This window comes from Fusarium flagelliforme (assembly GCF_020744385.1).
Source record: "Fusarium flagelliforme strain FIESC 12 MPI-CAGE-AA-0113 chromosome Unknown B0J16scaffold_2, whole genome shotgun sequence".
Taxonomy (NCBI): domain Eukaryota; kingdom Fungi; phylum Ascomycota; class Sordariomycetes; order Hypocreales; family Nectriaceae; genus Fusarium; species Fusarium flagelliforme.
The window spans coordinates 4,203,478-4,219,061 of NW_025763504.1; the positions used below are offsets into that span (position 1 = coordinate 4,203,478).

Here is a 15,584-nt window from a genome sequence, read left to right on the forward strand (position 1 = left end):
TAGGAAGTCATATAGTTCAGGGCAGGTTCTGAACGCTCCAGATTTTTACGTTAGCATCGCCTCCCGCACTGGCGACCTTGCCGCCTTCAATCCAGGCCACGCCATTAACACCATCTTTGTGAGCATTGGCAGCCTTGATACGCTTGCCTTGATTCTTCTTCTCCAAGCACCAGACGAAAACGTTGGTGTCGAGACTGCCACTGGCAGCATAAGCGCCCGTGTCGTCCCAGGCAATCGAGGTAACTCGGGCAGTGTGAGCCGACCAGCGGTCTGCCACCAGTTCCCAGTTCCCAACGCTATAGACATAAATCTTTCCGACACTGTTTCCAGCAGCCAAGTGGGAGCCGTCCTTGGAGAACGCAAGCGCTGAGATAGTACCGGTTGGGTTGCTAAGTGCCTTCGTCTCCTGGAGCTTGCCATCAGAGCCAGCATTGTAAATGCGTACCGAGTTCTCATCAGCCCCAACAGCAACGAAAGAACCGGATGCAGCAATGGCCCCGGGAGCGTAGTTCAAGGACTGCTCGCTAACCAGTTTCTCACCAGAGTAAACGGACACACCCGAGTAGGTTGCGACATAAACAAGTCCATTGGCCGCGCTCACACCCTTGGGCTGAGCTTGTAGCTTAATGGAAGAACCTAGGAAGGTCTTGGCTGACTCGTCAACGATTCGGAGATTATCGTCCCAGCCCGCACTGAAAGCCTTGCCATCGGCAGTGGTGAACTGAGCCACCTGATTTGTGTGTGCCTGACCGTCGACAACCGAAGCAATGCCTGTCTTGACATCCCAGTGGCACACTCGGCCATCAAAGCTGCCAGACCAGAGGTCAGCGCCCTTACCGTTCGATGCAGTTGATAGGGCGGTAATGCCTCTGTTGTGGCCGTAGACAACGCGGATAGGCTCCTCCTTGTCCTCGGTCAAGTATGTGAGACGACCATCCAGGCTAAGACTAATGATGAGGCCGTCGCTACGACCAGGAACGAAAACGACACCGACTTGCTGATCACCAACGCTAGCATCTGATCCGAACTTCCAGGTCTGGATAACGCTGCCGGCATCGACATCCCAGAGCTTGACGGTTTGGTCAGCACTGGCTGTGACGAACTTCTTACCATCTTGCGACCACGATACAGCAAAGATACTTCCGGTGTGCTCGCCTTGCCCAATATCCTTGGTAGGTTCACCAGTCTTTCCATCGTAAAGCTGTATTCTCTTGTCGGCGCCAACAGTAACTAGAGTGTTTCCATCAGGGGAGTAAGCAGCACCAAGAACAAAGCCAGTGTGCTGAGCGCTTTTGTTGTTAAACTTATAGGGAGCTCCATGGTAAAAGACCATGTTGCCATCATCACCAACGGTAGCAGCCCGGAAAGGACGCTGAGGCTTCATGGCAACGGCGTTGACTGATTTGGAGTGGCCAATGATCTCGCCAACAGAGTTTCCGCTGTCAGCCGTAATGCAGCGGCCGAACTGCTCGCGACCATCGCCTACAGCAATAACACGCTGCGACTCGCCGTCCCAGGCGATGTCGTTTAGACGGCCAGAAATGATACCATACTCTCCTCTTGTGCTCTCGATAGATTCGGGCTCCCATACCTTGAGCATACCGCTCGAGTCACCACTGGCGACCTTGAAGCCATTAGGAGCGAAGCGCGCAACAGTCGTAGGAGCGGTGTGGCCGGTGTATTCCTTTGCGTCGGAGGGATTATCGATGGAACGAACAAAGATGGATTTTCCACACTGCGTGGGTCAGCGATCCCGTTTGTATTAGATACTGTGCTCACAGAAGCTGCGTCGTACAGGATAAGCTATTCGTTGACCCTTGGAGTCGACTGAGATTTGAGTTGGTTGACCACGGTTTGTAACTGGGACTGCCGCTAGGACACGATCGAGAGAGATGGAGGGAGAAGCCATGGTGGCGATAGGGGGATATGTTTGCTGGAGAAAGATATGCAGATTCAAGGAGATCAGTTCAAGAGCCTGGGACTTGGGCTTGAACTTGGAAGTTGAGATGTCGTCAGCTTCTGGTAGGAGGTGTTGTTGTGAAACGTGGGGGATACGATTCTTGGATGGAGGGGCATAGAGGGGTACTGCGCTTGTTACCTACGAAGGTATTAAGCTGGTGTGGGGCAATGGCGTAGGTAGACATAGAGCTAAAGCTGCCCGTTGCATAGGTTGTAAGCGGTTTCATACTATAGCTTCCATCCATATGAATGAAACGCATCTTGGTATTGGATAGAATAGATGGCTTGTATCTGTCGGATATTTCTGCCCGATTTAAATGCCACTGCCTGTCTAGTGGCTGGCTGATGTTTATCGCAACAACACCATAGAAGTCATCTATAGCTGAACCACTTTTCCAAAGTCCAGAAAGGATGAGGCTAGGAAATCGACAAACATCATATGTAGGAGATGTTCTTCCTCAATACAATACGACTTTCTGAGTCAGGGTTGTACAAAGAGGGCAAAGTCAAGGGCTGAGCCAATACAGATGTAAGTAAGAGTTGAGAAGATAACGTACGTGTATTGCTAGATGGAGTACCTACTGTACTTTATTTGGATACGATTGTGTGCGTGTGATCCGTCACGTTGTTGTTATGATGACCTGTTCTTAGGCCTCCATCTTTTCCCCAACATGAGGAATAACATATGGATCACAGGGAATACGAGACTGCTGAGGCATCCCACGTAGGTAGCAATCGATGCACGACATGTTTGTTCCAACACTGATTGCATCAAGTATTGCTGGTCATTCTTCAAGGTCGTCCAGTGGGTCAGGCCACTAAAATCAATAGATGCCGGAGCAAAAACCCGACCTCAAGTTTACGTCTATCCACTATCCGTACGAAAGGCTCCATCATGATACACATACACATACCAGTTTGGGTATCTAGGCGAGGTGAGTTGTTGAGTTGAACGGAGTTGGTTAGGGACTTTTGGCGGCGTCTCCAGGTAGGTACTAGGTATGTATCTGTCCACACACCGATGGATCTGGCTGGGCAACCGAGCGCACGGTACAGCACGAGAAGGGACAAGAAAGACGATGATCAGGACATGGCGTATCAATACGATCAATCTTACAATTACATACACCTTCAAGCATGAAGCACTCTGAGCACTGATGACTCACTGCATAATATTTATAGCACGACAAAGCAAGACAGCTGAGTTACAATGTCACATATCACAGGAACTGCGCATTGCTATCGCGGTTCAGCCTCCTCGTTCCCCCTAATGGAGCACCAGAGGACCAGACCACCTAGAGCGCACTAGCCGGCCACCAACTTCTCCATGCAGGGACGTTTGTCAAGGATTAACAACTGCTAGAGCTTCCCGTTGGAGGACCACAAGAGAACGACACAGGGACATGGGTCACTTAATCTCCACTTGCTGACGGACCATCGTCAACAGTATGCACGTCGTGTCTTTGCAGGCTGGTCTCATCTTTCCAACTGGCGGTCGATAGAATCTTGTCTTATCTGTATTGCAGATAGAGATGCAATGGAACGCCATGGATGCATATGCCAAGCAAGTAGGTAAGTAGTAAGAGTACCTAGATATGGGAGAATGTTTTCTCTCAGCAAAGCTAAGTAGGAGTAAATAATAAACAGACCAAAACAAAACAAACAAACATGATCGACACAGCACAAAAGGCGCCAGAGCTCAAGCCACAAACCACTAAACCAACGGCAACTCGCATGTCCTCCTTTTACCCCCAGGACTCAAAAGACTCAACTTTTCAAGACAAGAACGGTCAGTCAATCCCTGTAATTATTGTACATGTCTAGTCCTGTACTTGTCATGGGCCCTAGTCTCAATGGCTGGTCTGGTAATGGTTGGGGGTGGGACGGCAGACCAGACCAGACCAGACCTGACCTGGAGCAAAAAAAGGCACGATGCTAACTAAAACTAGGCCCTGTTGCTAATATCCCCCGTACTCTCGCCTGTATGATTAAAAAACGCCTCCTACTCCTCAATCTATATATCAACTTGATTCCTCCCTTCCTCTTTTACAGTGTGTCTACTTCAGTCTCCATTTCTTCCATCCTTCCACTACTATCCTCCTAACCTAATCCTCAATCCTCCCAATCCACTTCCACAACCGCCATCATGAAGTTCCTCTGGTCTCTCGCCCTCTTTGCCGCTGCTTCTGCTTCTGCTCAGTCCACTACCGACTCAGGTGCTGCTGCCCCCTCCGCCTCTGGCGAGTGTGACGCCGACTACATCGTCAAGCGATGTCTCGAGACCGAGAACGCCAAGGTTGAGGACTGCAAGGCCAATGACTGGGACTGCCTTTGCCCTGCCTACGAGGCTGTTGCTACGTAAGTTTAATTCAAGTCAGCAAATAATACACAACTCTTGTCTAACATCGTTATAGCTGCTTCAACAACTGCCCCGATGACCCTCGTGCCAGCTCCGCCAAGACCCAGGTCCAAATCAACTGCCAGAACCAGTCTCTCTACGGAACTGCCACAAAGGCCACAAAGACCAACTCTGCCACAGCTACTGCCTCGGACGCCTCTGCTACCGAGTCCGATGATGCTGAAGAGACCGGCACAGCGACTGAGTCTGCCGCCGCCGCCGAGAACACCAACAATGCTGCTGACAAGGCGCGCAACACTGCTGGTGTCCTCCTCGCCGTCGCTGGTGTTGTTGCTGCTATTCTATAAGTCGAGTTGCAAAAAAAGGGGTCACGATAAACATTTGGACGGATTATGTATGGAATTGATATGAATATTATGGTAAAAGTTATGCATTGACGGAATATTAAACGATTAATCTTTTAATTCATTAATTAATAAACTATGGACCGAACTTCGGTCCAGTTTACATTTATCAAGCATCGCGCCCATTCATGCAAATCGTGTTCACGTAGTTTACCTAGTCTATCCGTAGATGTACAGTGATTTGCTGCTTCAAGTTCTGGACTACCTAAATGAGCGATTGTGCTTCGACCCTACAACTTTAATTAAGACTACTAATCTAATGGAAGCTAACAATATGTATGTACCCCAAACCGGGCGGCGCCACTGGCGATCTTCCTAACTGTACTTGTTTGCGGATAGGTAGACAAATCACATGCAAATTTCAATACTCGGCCAGTCGGGAGCAGATGCAGATAAATCAACATATTCACGAACCAACGAGGGATGTAAAATACAGGGGTGGGTTGTCAACTTTTCTTCTTTGCTTATTCTATACCAACAGTAACAGATGGGCGAGCAGCTCCAAGTCTCCCCGATATAATGGCAATGGTGTAGGATGCCCCTTCTCCAGGACTTATCGCCCAACAAAGCAATAGCGAAACAAGAAGGTTTAACAACACCGAACCAGGCATGTTCCCGGTTTGAATACGCTGTCCTAAAGCGCCCTAAAAAAGATATACATGCTTGTCTATGTAACACAAAACAGCATAAAAACAATGTTTCCCAAACTTTGTAATCCACCAAGACGCCCCCAATACCCCGGGTTTTCATATGTAAGAGGCTGTGACCATGCAGCCGTCGTTTCTCAATCGTAGCCTGTTCCCAGGCAGTATTCATAAAAGGTTGACTAAAAGTGATAATGGTGAAAAGTGAGGTTTCAAGAAGAAAGAGAAATCCAACAGTTTATGGCTATGAGAACCCATCCTGATCGAGTGACTGGCACATGTAAGAAGGAAAGCCTCAAACGTTTTAGACCTTGCGTGGTCGTCGTTCTCTGGCGCTATTCTTGACGGGTGTCATCAAGGTAATATGCTTGGGATCATCCTTACGGAGCCTCACAGCACCCGATACACCGCTTGATTCTCGACGGAGGGAACGTGGATCTTGATCGTCGTCTAGTGTTATCTCTGCCACGTCTGATACTGACTCGGTGTCGAGGGCATCACTGGCGCCAGATACCGAGGAGCCATCATCCGTGTCGTCGTACTCTCCGTCGTCACTAACCAGAGAGGGTGCATTATTGCTGACCATTGTGTTGGGACTCATGTCAGCATCCTCCATGTCCAGGTCTTCATCCGAAAGCACGGCAGTGGTGCCATGCGGTCTGGAGCTTGAAGGAGTCTTGAAAGCAACAGCAGGAGGAGCACGCCCCTTGCTACTGGCTGAGCGGGTTGTGTCCATGACGGAAGTAGAATTAGTGGCCTTTGCAGGCACGCGCATAACAACAGGCGTTCGCACAACGGAAGAGCCCTTTGTGTCGTTGACGTCGGAGGGTGTTTCAACAAGTTCGGACTCTTCTCCAGAAGTCATGTCTTCCATAGGCGTCTTCGTCGTAGCATCCGCAACGAGTTCATGCAGATTTCCGTCGAACTTCCGACTTTGCAGCAGACGTGATAGATGAGGCACGCCCAGGGTTTCGTCCGCCGAGGCAGCCTTCCCAGCTTCACGCTGTTGGGATTTGTCGGGTAGTGAAGGGATGTGTGTTACACCAGGCAGCTTGCCTTCGTGATATAGCTTCAAAGAATCAGAGATTCTTGATCTTAGAGCAACATACGCCTGTTGCTCCGTGATATCAGGACGGGCAAACGGATGCACGAATGCAGCAGAAGGGATTGGTGCGGAGGGCGCAGCAACCTTCTCTTCACCAACGGCCCCCCCTGCATCAGCAACCTCGATAGGGTGACCGCTATGCACTGCTGCTTCTTCATGACTCTTGAAGTCACGCTTATGAGCAATCCGGCAATGGTTGATGAATCCCTGGGTACTTGAGAAGTTCTCACGATGGCAATCAATACAAACCAGCTTGACTGTCTGCCCATCAGCACGCTTCAATATACATGGACCAGCCTTGTCTTTCGGTTGAGGGTAGCCGCTCGACAAAGAATGTAGCTTCTGGCTGCCAGCTCCACGAGCCGAACGACCTTTGAGTGCGGTGACAGGTTCAGCAAAGCTGTTTCTAGTCGTTCGTCCCTCGTTTTGAGAAGTCCTTGCGCGCGAAGCCTCTGGAGTAATTTGCCACTCAGGCTGTTGTCCATCGAACGAAGGGTCAGGGATGAGCCACTTGGCATAATGTCTTGCATAGGGGCCGTCAACAACACCGAACGGAGGCGCCCATCTAGGTATAGACTCTCCTGGACGTGATTGCACAGCCGGACCCTTGCCAGCACTGACATTCATCATTTGTTCAGGAGTTGGACAATTCACGGGGTAAGGAATGAGGTGACACCGTCGTAACTGCTCTAGGGCAACCTGGCATTTAGCGAGTTCCTGGTTAATAAGCCGGAGCTCATCATGCTTTAGCAATATCTCGAGACCAAACTGATGGCGAATCTCATCACGAGCACTGTCCATGCCAGGGATCGTAGAGCTTTCTGGCATCATTACGTCGGATACTTCAAGAGTGTCGGCGACAGAATGCTGGTCAGGTTTTATGCGCTTGACCGGCGCATTTACATTCGAAGACTCATCAGAGTCGTCGATGCTCAGTCGCCTCCGCTTGGGAGGCTGTGTGCTAGGCGATGCTATTGTCGTGTTTGGCGACGGGCGTGGCTGCAATGGCTTTATTAATTCTGAGATCGGTTGTGGCGTCTGCGGCGTCTTGTCGCTTCCCCTTGATTCAGATGTGAAGAATCGAAACATGAGGAGTCCTTGACTGGATGTCAAGAAACACAACGATTTACGACAAAGAGCCGTGGTCAGCGTTTGAAGCAATGCGACAGGCAGAAATGCACCGTTGCAGATGCAGGTAGGTGCGAAGTTTGGTGTGAATTTGTTGAGCTGATTGATCTCCAAGGCGTAGCTCGAATGTGGCGCAGGTGTGGCTGACGTAATCGAAAGTCGGACAATCGGAATTTGGCGCAAAGGGGTGATGATGTGGCCCCTCAAAAACAGGCCAGAACCGGAGAGGAGATCGGGTCAGCCAGCGACGGCAGCGACCAGGGGCTCAAAGCGACAAAAAACGAGCCTGAGAAGAGAAGAAAGTAATCGAGCACTAGCGAAAGCCTCGACTTGCTCTGAGAAAAGGGTAACAAAGAGATGTCTCTTTGAGTGTCAGAATATGTATGAGGGAGGGAGATTGGGATGAGATGGACGGAGAGAGCGTGTAAGAGGCAAGATTAGGTTGTGGTGGTGAGGCAGCAATAGAAAAGGCAGGAACACGGGGGTACAGGCAAAGGAAGGTGCGAAAGGGAAATCAATAACGGGGGAAGAGGGAAAGTGGAATGGAAGGGAAGTGGAATTGTTGTTGCGGGAGTCTGACGCCGCGTCCAGGGAAAATGGGGATAAAGTCAAAACCTCAGGACAGGACAGGACAGGAAAGAAGGGGGAAGCAGGTGGCACTTGCGTGATGAGATGAGACCTCAGGATTTGGGCTGGTTGATTCGGTCGACTTTCAGTCAGTGCAGCAGAACAGCGCAAAGCAAAGCAACCTACGCAGTAACAGCGAGGGTGACGACTGGACGCTTGGGTCTCGTCTTGTTTTGGTGATGCTTGTGTGCTGGGTTTCCTCCCTGATTGACTGAGAGATCGACGAAGGACGTCTTCTGATTGAATGAAAGGTAAGCTGTTTACCCACAAAACGCAGACTTGAGGCGAAGCCTGTTGGGAGCCGTCGAGTAGACTAAACAAGCCCGAACCTAGGGGGACCTGGGGACCAGCGGTCCATTGGCAGGTTGTTGGCGGGCGCCCCGGGGCGATATTGGTTTTTGGGTGAGTGGAACAGTGGACAGCCAAGCAGCAGGGGCAGAGAACGAGGACGACGCTAGGCAATAGGAGCTACCCACTAAACGAGCCACACCACCACTCCGTCTCTCTGAAGCAGGGCAACAGTCGTAAACACCATCATTCCCGAGGCATTGTACAGTAATGGATGCGAGTATTGAATATCTATGTCCCACCGAAGCTTGCAGATGTACGTAGATGCCTAGGAAAAAAAATACACAGGGCATGTTCAGGTGCTATATATTCAAGGTTTACTTGAAATCTCCACAGCGCGATCAGTGTTTGTTTACTGCTTCAGACGTGTTTCGCAGGCAGGCAGGCTGTCAACTTACAGCTATCTACTAGGTTACCTCCACTTAGACCAAGATTAATGCCCCGGTCTCGCTTCCCTGCTTGGTTACGAGACGATAACAAACGAGTCCTAGATCGAATAAGCTCCACGATAGGACAGGAAGAGATCCGTAGAGTTGATGGATCCATGTTATCGGTGACTCTCTAAGCTTCTTTATTTTGCTTATTACAGAACTGTCATGTATCAAGATCGACGCTGAACAAGAATACAGTTGGACGAGAGTCAGTGCATGCCGGGGACGCTATCGCCGCTATCCCTTTTGGTAAATGATATTCACTCATCAACACTTTTGGATGACAGTCCCAGATTCAGCAATTCAAAACAAAGCATCTTTGACTTTAGACAGTGACTCGAAAGTATAATGGAATAGTTTGTGCGGGTCCCCAATGCAGTACAGTGCAGCCCATTCCATCACTTCTGCTTGGCATTTAAGCTATCTCGTTGTATTGCCTGCTCTGAAAAGCCTTACCAAGAGCATCTACCTGTTCTCGTGGCTCTGTTGTTTTACAGTACCTACCTATACAGATCTCGCTTGGATGTCTCGCACTTTTGTCTTCCTGTCACATGTTGTTGCTTCCCAGCAGGCAATCATTCCTGCACTCGGCTTCGGGACGAGACTTGGGTGTCTGACAGTGCAACCATATACGAGACACGTTTGGTTAGAGCAAGACACATTGGTGTGTAGGACATTACTAGCCTTAGGTAGTAGCTTGGGGCTCCCTTTCTAAGTTCCTGCAGCCACTTCCATCCAGCTCGCTTATTCTCCACTTGGCTTGGGAGCCAGACTGAATTTGTTAATGCGATGCCGGAACCTTAACCTGCGACAGCATGCGACTCAATCCAAGGTCTTTTTAACGTTGTTATTTGCGGTAGTGCAAGGAGCCCTGGGCCCAAGCTCCTTGGTTTTCAACTGTGAGGGTTGATGAAGCTGAGGGAGAGGCAACGTAGTTTGGGAAGAGCGCGCCGAGAAATTTTAGTAAGCGGAATGGTGATTCTCTTCGAGTTTCTACATGCTACGGAACCATTCCCCGCCCCACTGACAATCATCACAATCGTCATCCATGACATCGCCAGATGGCACCGCTCATGGAGTCCCAATTTAGATTTTACATAGGCCTCAGAAGAAACCAATAAGGCGACAAGAAGAGGCGAGGGGAGCCAGAAATATGTCAGCTTCAAGCTAAAGAGGGTATGTAAAGAGTTGATGATTCGGTAACCTTCAACCAGGTATTTCAGACCTTGAGGCATTACTTTATTCTATGGCGTGAATCTCTCAGCCACACTTACCAGGTACCAATTTCTAGAACTTTCACGTGAATATCAACCACGTGCGTTAGAGATGAGGCTTAAGTTGTAGTGCAGAGATCTATTGGCAACTTCAATCAAAAGCCGGCGGACTGGTATTGGATACCTATCTCCTGCAAGAATCTAATAGGCACTCTTAAGTCCAAGGCCCCTTCAAAGTTAACTACATTCACATGATGTTATGTAAGATTGAGAAGCATGCGGGTTTATACTAGCCCTGTCTGCTCATACTTAATTTATTTCTAAATAATGTAACAAACTCGTCGGCAGTGTCTTGATACCTCAAGAATGGATTTGGACATTCAGAAAGCTCTCTCGTTTATTAGAATCTACATTGGTACCTACCTGCCTCTAGAAATCTCAGACAGGTAGCGCCGCCTAGGCGCCTAAACGAAATACTACTTGCATGCTCAGACCCCGCCAAACTCGACCAGCCCCAGAACCACACTTTTCTGCCTGTCACATCAACATCAACCTCATCTTCTCAACATTGGCGCGCAATGATGCCCGCGACAAATCTGGAACAGGGCTCTGGAAAGAGAAAACCTCACACGAGCCTATTGAGCGATGCGCAACCGATAAAACGATCCCGAGGCCACGAAGTCCCGACTCAGACATTTACACTTGCAGCTCCTCACGAATCCATCATTGCCGAGCTCAAACCCAGATACGATGTCCTTCCTGCTTCGGTTATATCATCAACACCAATCAAGAAGCGTATTACATATGTCGTCAATCACTTACTAACCCAGGGCGACCGTCCACGGGTAGCTTTGCTATATGCACGCACAGATGATGTTTGCAAACTTATCACGGTGGTGGAAAAATGCAAACGTGTTTTGAGCGAGGAGGGAAAACCGTATTATCAGTATAACCAGCTTTTCGACCAACCAGAAAGGCCAAGGCGGAAGGACATTGTTGAGGAGACAATACTCGAGGACGGCGCAATGGACAATGGCGACGATTCCGACAGCGACGAATTTGAAGTCATGCACAGCCGATTCGAAGACGCCGTGTTGCCTCGCCCTTCTCCTCGGACCATCAAGTCAATGAGGGTTTTCCTCTCGATCACACCCATACCGGAACTGAAGTTGAAGAAGGGTGTCACTGTTCAGTCAGGGTCAACAAACTAAATTTGGTTGAACCCACGAGTATGCTTTTAGTCCCATACTCGATACTCGTGGATGGACCATTCGGCGTCTTGGAACAGCAATCATCATGGTTATGAAAAACTCATCTAGCACATCATTCAAGATACCCGGCGCAAGGAATAAAAACCACTCTGCTTTCGCTTGTGCCTATTTAAACTAAAATACTGCATGGAGAAAACATACAGAAAAAAAAAACCCGGCTCGAACGCCAACAGCCCAATGCACCTTGATACCCATCCACCCACTTATTTTGATCTCATCTCTTCGTTCACCCCATTCGCACGCTGCTTCACGTACCGCCCAGTTGCTGCATCTGCGACTTTTGTGATTGCCAAGCTAGTTGACTAGTTGGAGTGGTTCTTGGACTTGTCGGTAATTCGGAGGACGAAGTTGACAATGACGGCCAAAAGAAGGATGATGGCCAGAACAGTAGGGCCGAAACGGTCATCGAAACCGGCCTGTCCCTTCATTCGTATAGACTTGGCTCGCCAGTGGTAGGTTATGAGTGCGTACACCATGGTACACATAGCGACGCCGGTGAAGAGAAACGCCGAGATAAAGGCGACTCTGTCACCGAAGTTGAGCATACCAATGGCAAGGGCGCCCAGGATGACGGTGAAGTTGAGCCATGACAGGAAAGTTCGTTCGTTGGCGAAGAAGACCTTGGGCTCAACACGAGTTGGCAGGGCGATGCGCTTACCTAGATTTTCCGTTAGAATACACAGTTTTTTGACAAATTAACGGCATAGATTGATGGTGCCTTGTGGTGACGTACCAGGGGTGGTCTGGAGAAGTGGTTGAGAAGACATTATGAAGTCGGTTGTTGTTGGTAGTACTTGATAGCTGGAGTAGCAAGTGATGTTGAAGAAACAAATGAGATTCTGCCGATTGTACGGTTATACTGCTACTGGAAGTTGAATTGACCGATCAATCGATAACAAAAAACGGAAGCAATTGGCGAATGAGCGCTTCACTTGGCAAGAAAATGTTGGAAGAAAAAGGTTGACGTGAAGTCGTCTGTTATGTAGGTACGATAATAGTGACGGGAGGAGCAGATGCGACAGCCCCACTTCTCGGTCTGTTTCTGCAAGCTTGATCCTGCTTGGACAGGCACGTGGTTCATTGGTTGGATAAAACGGCAGCACGCAACTGCCCTGTCCAGGTTGCGAGAATAGCTGCAGGTACAGGTCTACTTTTATTTCTTCTCACGACCCAATGTAATAAAAATGTGAATGTTGGTTTCTTCCTCTTTTTTATATTTGCTGAATATACATCTCGCACTAGAACTTATGGCAAGCAGCAATTAGACTGTGATCTTGATCTAAGACACTAGAGGTGCTGTTGAGACATCAGTGCGCGTCTCCATGGTGTCCAATAGGAAGTTGAAGGAGCCAAGCCATTTATACCTAACCTGAAACTGCCAACGTATCTAATTATTTAAAAAGTTAAGAAGAGAGAGGTGCTTTATGCAGCTTCATCTTCATCATGGCAAAAGCTTCAAAACAGCTCCAAAGAAGACTTGAATTTCAACGAACTGGATCCGACCAATGGAAGCTCAACGCCCGAGGGATCACGTGCGTAGCTCTATCTCAAGTTACCTACGCCGAAAGAGGAAGGAGTTTCTGGTATTGGTAAATCAAAACAAAGACCAGCAAGACAATATTATTTGTTTATCATGTGAGACTATATGCATTTAAGTGCGTTGCCAAACGCATGATGTTGAAGAAATTAGAATTGACGCTGAAGAAATACAACATGGGTTGTGCAAGAAGATTTTGCCTATCAATCTAAGGCAAAGCAAGCATGTAGATAACAAAGTGACCGCTGGGCTCTGACGCTTGTTTGTTTACTGACCGACCATTTTCTTCTACTTGTACCTGGACTATCCATCTGATCCTCCACCACGCCATCCACCAACCCCGGTTTCTAAACTCTGATCACTCAACTACATACTCACGTCTACCTTCAAAATGGCCACTCCTGTGCGTGCAGCAACTGTTGAACCGCCATATAGAAGCTAACCTTTTCCCAGCCGATTCCCGCCAACCGTCTCAAGCAGATCGCCACCGATGTATGCTACCCCCCCCGTCGTTGCTTACCGCCGACGTCAAAAACAACCGTATTTTCCAACGCGCCCGTACTGATATCAATAACTGTAGGCCTGCAACAGTGCCATCGGCAGTGCTGAGTTTTACGACCACGCTAAGACCGAGCAATGGAACTCAACAATCATTGTAGGCTGAAAAGAAACCACTGCGACAAGCTCTTATCTCGGATACTAACCGTGCATGTAGAGCTCCGTACTGAAGGCTGTCATCTCCGAGTCGACCCCTGATGGTGCTTCTGCTCCTTCGTTCAAGTTCGCCTGCAACAGCACCATCGTGCAGCACCTCGTCCCTACTTCCGCCCTGAACAAGCCCCGTGGCGGCACCGAGACCCAAGCTCAGGAGCCTCACATCTCCACCAGCTCCGAAGCTACTGCCACCGACGGCAAGCCTCACGTTGGCCGACGAGGAATGCACAGCGCTACCGGTGCCTACTGGGACGAGAAGAAGGACGGCATGTGGACCTTCAAGTACGATGGCGGCGAGGGAAAGGGTCTTGACGTTGTCGTCATGCTCATCTGGGTTGCCATTTGAGCCGCAAGCAACAAGATAGGCAGTGAGGGGTATTCTCCCTGCTCTGGACCGACTTTGCTTGCTGCCAACGTGCGTGACACCCTGTTTCAGCTATGGCGTTGAGGAACTTGGGAAGCGTGACATTAGGACTACGAAGGGTACGATCGAGCTTCCGGTTAAGCTATCTGCCGACGACTTTGGTGTTCTTGCAGACCTCGGATGTACAAAATGCACTGGAATTGATAATATCCAAATGATAGGCGGCTGAGGCTAGCCACAATTATTCTGTTCATGGTATCTTTCAGCTTTCATTTCAATGTCTAGGCCGAAGTAACATACGTATCCCTAGAAGAACATGGAGCTTATGTTAAAACTCTCTGAGTTCATCCTCTACACGGGCTTTGGAGCAGAACGAATGAACGACGAGATGCTTCCCATTAACCTGTGGTAAGGCTGCTGGAGACGTATAATATGTGTCAAAAGAAGTCTTTGTCTACTTTAAACACTGAGCACTGGGTCTCTGCATTGTTGAGTAAGAGAAAGTGAGTTCTATCAGTCACATGCGGCCCTGTTTGTAGTTCAGCTGTACACCTGAAGTGGTAAGCGTGAGTTGACCAGATGCACGTCGTCCGTATGTACCTCTATCGATCGACCAGATAAACTGTGACTGCCGATGTACCTTGCCTGGGCCATCGCGGATACCGTATTAGTTGCACTGAATATTCGGTTACAGCCGGTTCTCGGGAACCATGTGTTTTGCAAAGCGCCTCTGTATAAGATGAACGACAGTTATCCGTACCTACAGTAAACTTGATACCAAGATAACGAACCATGCCAAAACATGTCGCAACACCTGCGCAGGCATCATCTGTCATGATCTGATGTAAGAGTTGGGGTCATAGTCGATTGATATTGGCCATTGCTGCAGCCTGGCATCCATTACTATCTACATCATCTTAAGGTACCTAGACGAGGGACAGGATCTGATAGTTGGTGAACGTTCCCGTTCATCATTCTACATGCAGGCATCAGGAACTGATAAATCGCATGATACTCTTGATACGTACCTAAGTAGATACCTAGGTAGTAGATTAGCAGCTAAAGTCAAATCCTACGCGTTCCATTCGAAACAAGATGCAGATCATGTTTATAGTAAGCTACTGAAGAATAACAGTGTAGATATGCCATTCTTTTAACATTCAAAACCACTTTCGATTGCGCAAATCAAGTATGATTATGGTTTGGGGAAGTACAGCACAGCTTTATGGGTTTATCGTGTCCTTCTGAAGTACTACTATGTAGCTACAAGTCCTGGTATCATCAAGCAGGTACTTGCCTGTCATTCTACGAGGGGCACTTGCCTAGGTACCTACCTACTATGTACCTGCCTCGAACAAGAATCAGAAGATCTTGTACACGTGATAGCTTTTATCATGGCATGAATAATTCAACACGGATCCCTCAGCAATATCATGACGCCAGCGAGTACCCGTCAGATCATACCCGTCTGGTGTGTGG

The 15,584-nt window shown here is 48.8% G+C and overlaps 7 protein-coding genes across 7 annotated transcripts; 4 read left to right on the plus strand and 3 right to left on the minus strand.

Annotated features, from left to right (window-relative positions):
• On the minus strand, positions 1–2,218 carry B0J16DRAFT_70893 (WD40-repeat-containing domain protein). The gene is made up of 2 exons (XM_046134345.1): positions 1,796–2,218; positions 1–1,735 (listed from the first exon to the last, which is right to left on the minus strand). The coding sequence occupies exons 1-2, from the start codon at positions 1,907–1,909 to the stop codon at positions 17–19; spliced, it is 1,833 nt and encodes a 610-aa protein (XP_045987015.1). The 5' UTR covers positions 1,910–2,218; the 3' UTR covers positions 1–16.
• A 1,762-nt stretch (positions 2,219–3,980) lies between these two features.
• B0J16DRAFT_70833 (uncharacterized protein) lies at positions 3,981–4,728 on the plus strand. The gene is made up of 2 exons (XM_046134344.1): positions 3,981–4,317; positions 4,374–4,728. The coding sequence occupies exons 1-2, from the start codon at positions 4,106–4,108 to the stop codon at positions 4,663–4,665; spliced, it is 504 nt and encodes a 167-aa protein (XP_045987016.1). The 5' UTR covers positions 3,981–4,105; the 3' UTR covers positions 4,666–4,728.
• Positions 4,729–5,670: 942 nt separating this feature from the next.
• Positions 5,671–7,560, minus strand: B0J16DRAFT_380999 (uncharacterized protein; the record flags this gene model as incomplete). The annotated part of the gene is made up of 1 exon (XM_046131121.1): positions 5,671–7,560. One exon carries the CDS (start codon positions 7,558–7,560, stop codon positions 5,671–5,673), a length of 1,890 nt encoding a protein of 629 aa, XP_045987017.1.
• A 1,689-nt stretch (positions 7,561–9,249) lies between these two features.
• Positions 9,250–9,817, plus strand: B0J16DRAFT_70958 (uncharacterized protein). Its single transcript, XM_046134350.1, has one exon. The coding sequence runs from the start codon at positions 9,379–9,381 to the stop codon at positions 9,718–9,720; it is 342 nt and encodes a 113-aa protein (XP_045987018.1). The 5' UTR covers positions 9,250–9,378; the 3' UTR covers positions 9,721–9,817.
• A 635-nt stretch (positions 9,818–10,452) lies between these two features.
• B0J16DRAFT_70960 (uncharacterized protein) lies at positions 10,453–11,690 on the plus strand. Its single transcript, XM_046134351.1, has one exon. It carries the CDS (start codon positions 10,798–10,800, stop codon positions 11,428–11,430), a length of 633 nt encoding a protein of 210 aa, XP_045987019.1. The 5' UTR covers positions 10,453–10,797; the 3' UTR covers positions 11,431–11,690.
• Positions 11,544–12,474, minus strand: B0J16DRAFT_334422 (uncharacterized protein). Its single transcript, XM_046126957.1, has 2 exons — positions 12,224–12,474; positions 11,544–12,148 (listed from the first exon to the last, which is right to left on the minus strand). Exons 1-2 carry the CDS (start codon positions 12,255–12,257, stop codon positions 11,793–11,795), a joined length of 390 nt encoding a protein of 129 aa, XP_045987020.1. The 5' UTR covers positions 12,258–12,474; the 3' UTR covers positions 11,544–11,792.
• A 944-nt stretch (positions 12,475–13,418) lies between these two features.
• B0J16DRAFT_381002 (Tctex-1) lies at positions 13,419–14,087 on the plus strand (the record flags this gene model as incomplete). The annotated part of the gene is made up of 4 exons (XM_046131122.1): positions 13,419–13,430; positions 13,481–13,519; positions 13,608–13,682; positions 13,743–14,087. 4 exons carry the CDS (start codon positions 13,419–13,421, stop codon positions 14,085–14,087), a joined length of 471 nt encoding a protein of 156 aa, XP_045987021.1.
• Between the last annotated feature and the right edge of the window lie 1,497 nt (positions 14,088–15,584).

What these genes read in the sequence shown, in the direction of transcription:
- B0J16DRAFT_70893 (XM_046134345.1), bottom strand. Translation starts at nt 1,909, where the DNA reads ATGGCTTCTCCCTCCATCTCTCTCGATCGTGTCCTAGCGGCAGTCCCA. An exon ending in GTCAACGAATAGCTTATCCT is followed by an intron (nt 1,736 to 1,795) that starts GTACGACGCAGC and finishes TGACCCACGCAG; the next exon opens with TGTGGAAAATCCATCTTTGT.
- B0J16DRAFT_70833 (XM_046134344.1), top strand. Translation starts at nt 4,106, where the DNA reads ATGAAGTTCCTCTGGTCTCTCGCCCTCTTTGCCGCTGCTTCTGCTTCT. An exon ending in GCCTACGAGGCTGTTGCTAC is followed by an intron (nt 4,318 to 4,373) that starts GTAAGTTTAATT and finishes ACATCGTTATAG; the next exon opens with CTGCTTCAACAACTGCCCCG.
- B0J16DRAFT_70958 (XM_046134350.1), top strand. Translation starts at nt 9,379, where the DNA reads ATGCAGTACAGTGCAGCCCATTCCATCACTTCTGCTTGGCATTTAAGC.
- B0J16DRAFT_70960 (XM_046134351.1), top strand. Translation starts at nt 10,798, where the DNA reads ATGATGCCCGCGACAAATCTGGAACAGGGCTCTGGAAAGAGAAAACCT.
- B0J16DRAFT_334422 (XM_046126957.1), bottom strand. Translation starts at nt 12,257, where the DNA reads ATGTCTTCTCAACCACTTCTCCAGACCACCCCTG. An exon ending in ACTTCTCCAGACCACCCCTG is followed by an intron (nt 12,149 to 12,223) that starts GTACGTCACCAC and finishes CGGAAAATCTAG; the next exon opens with GTAAGCGCATCGCCCTGCCA.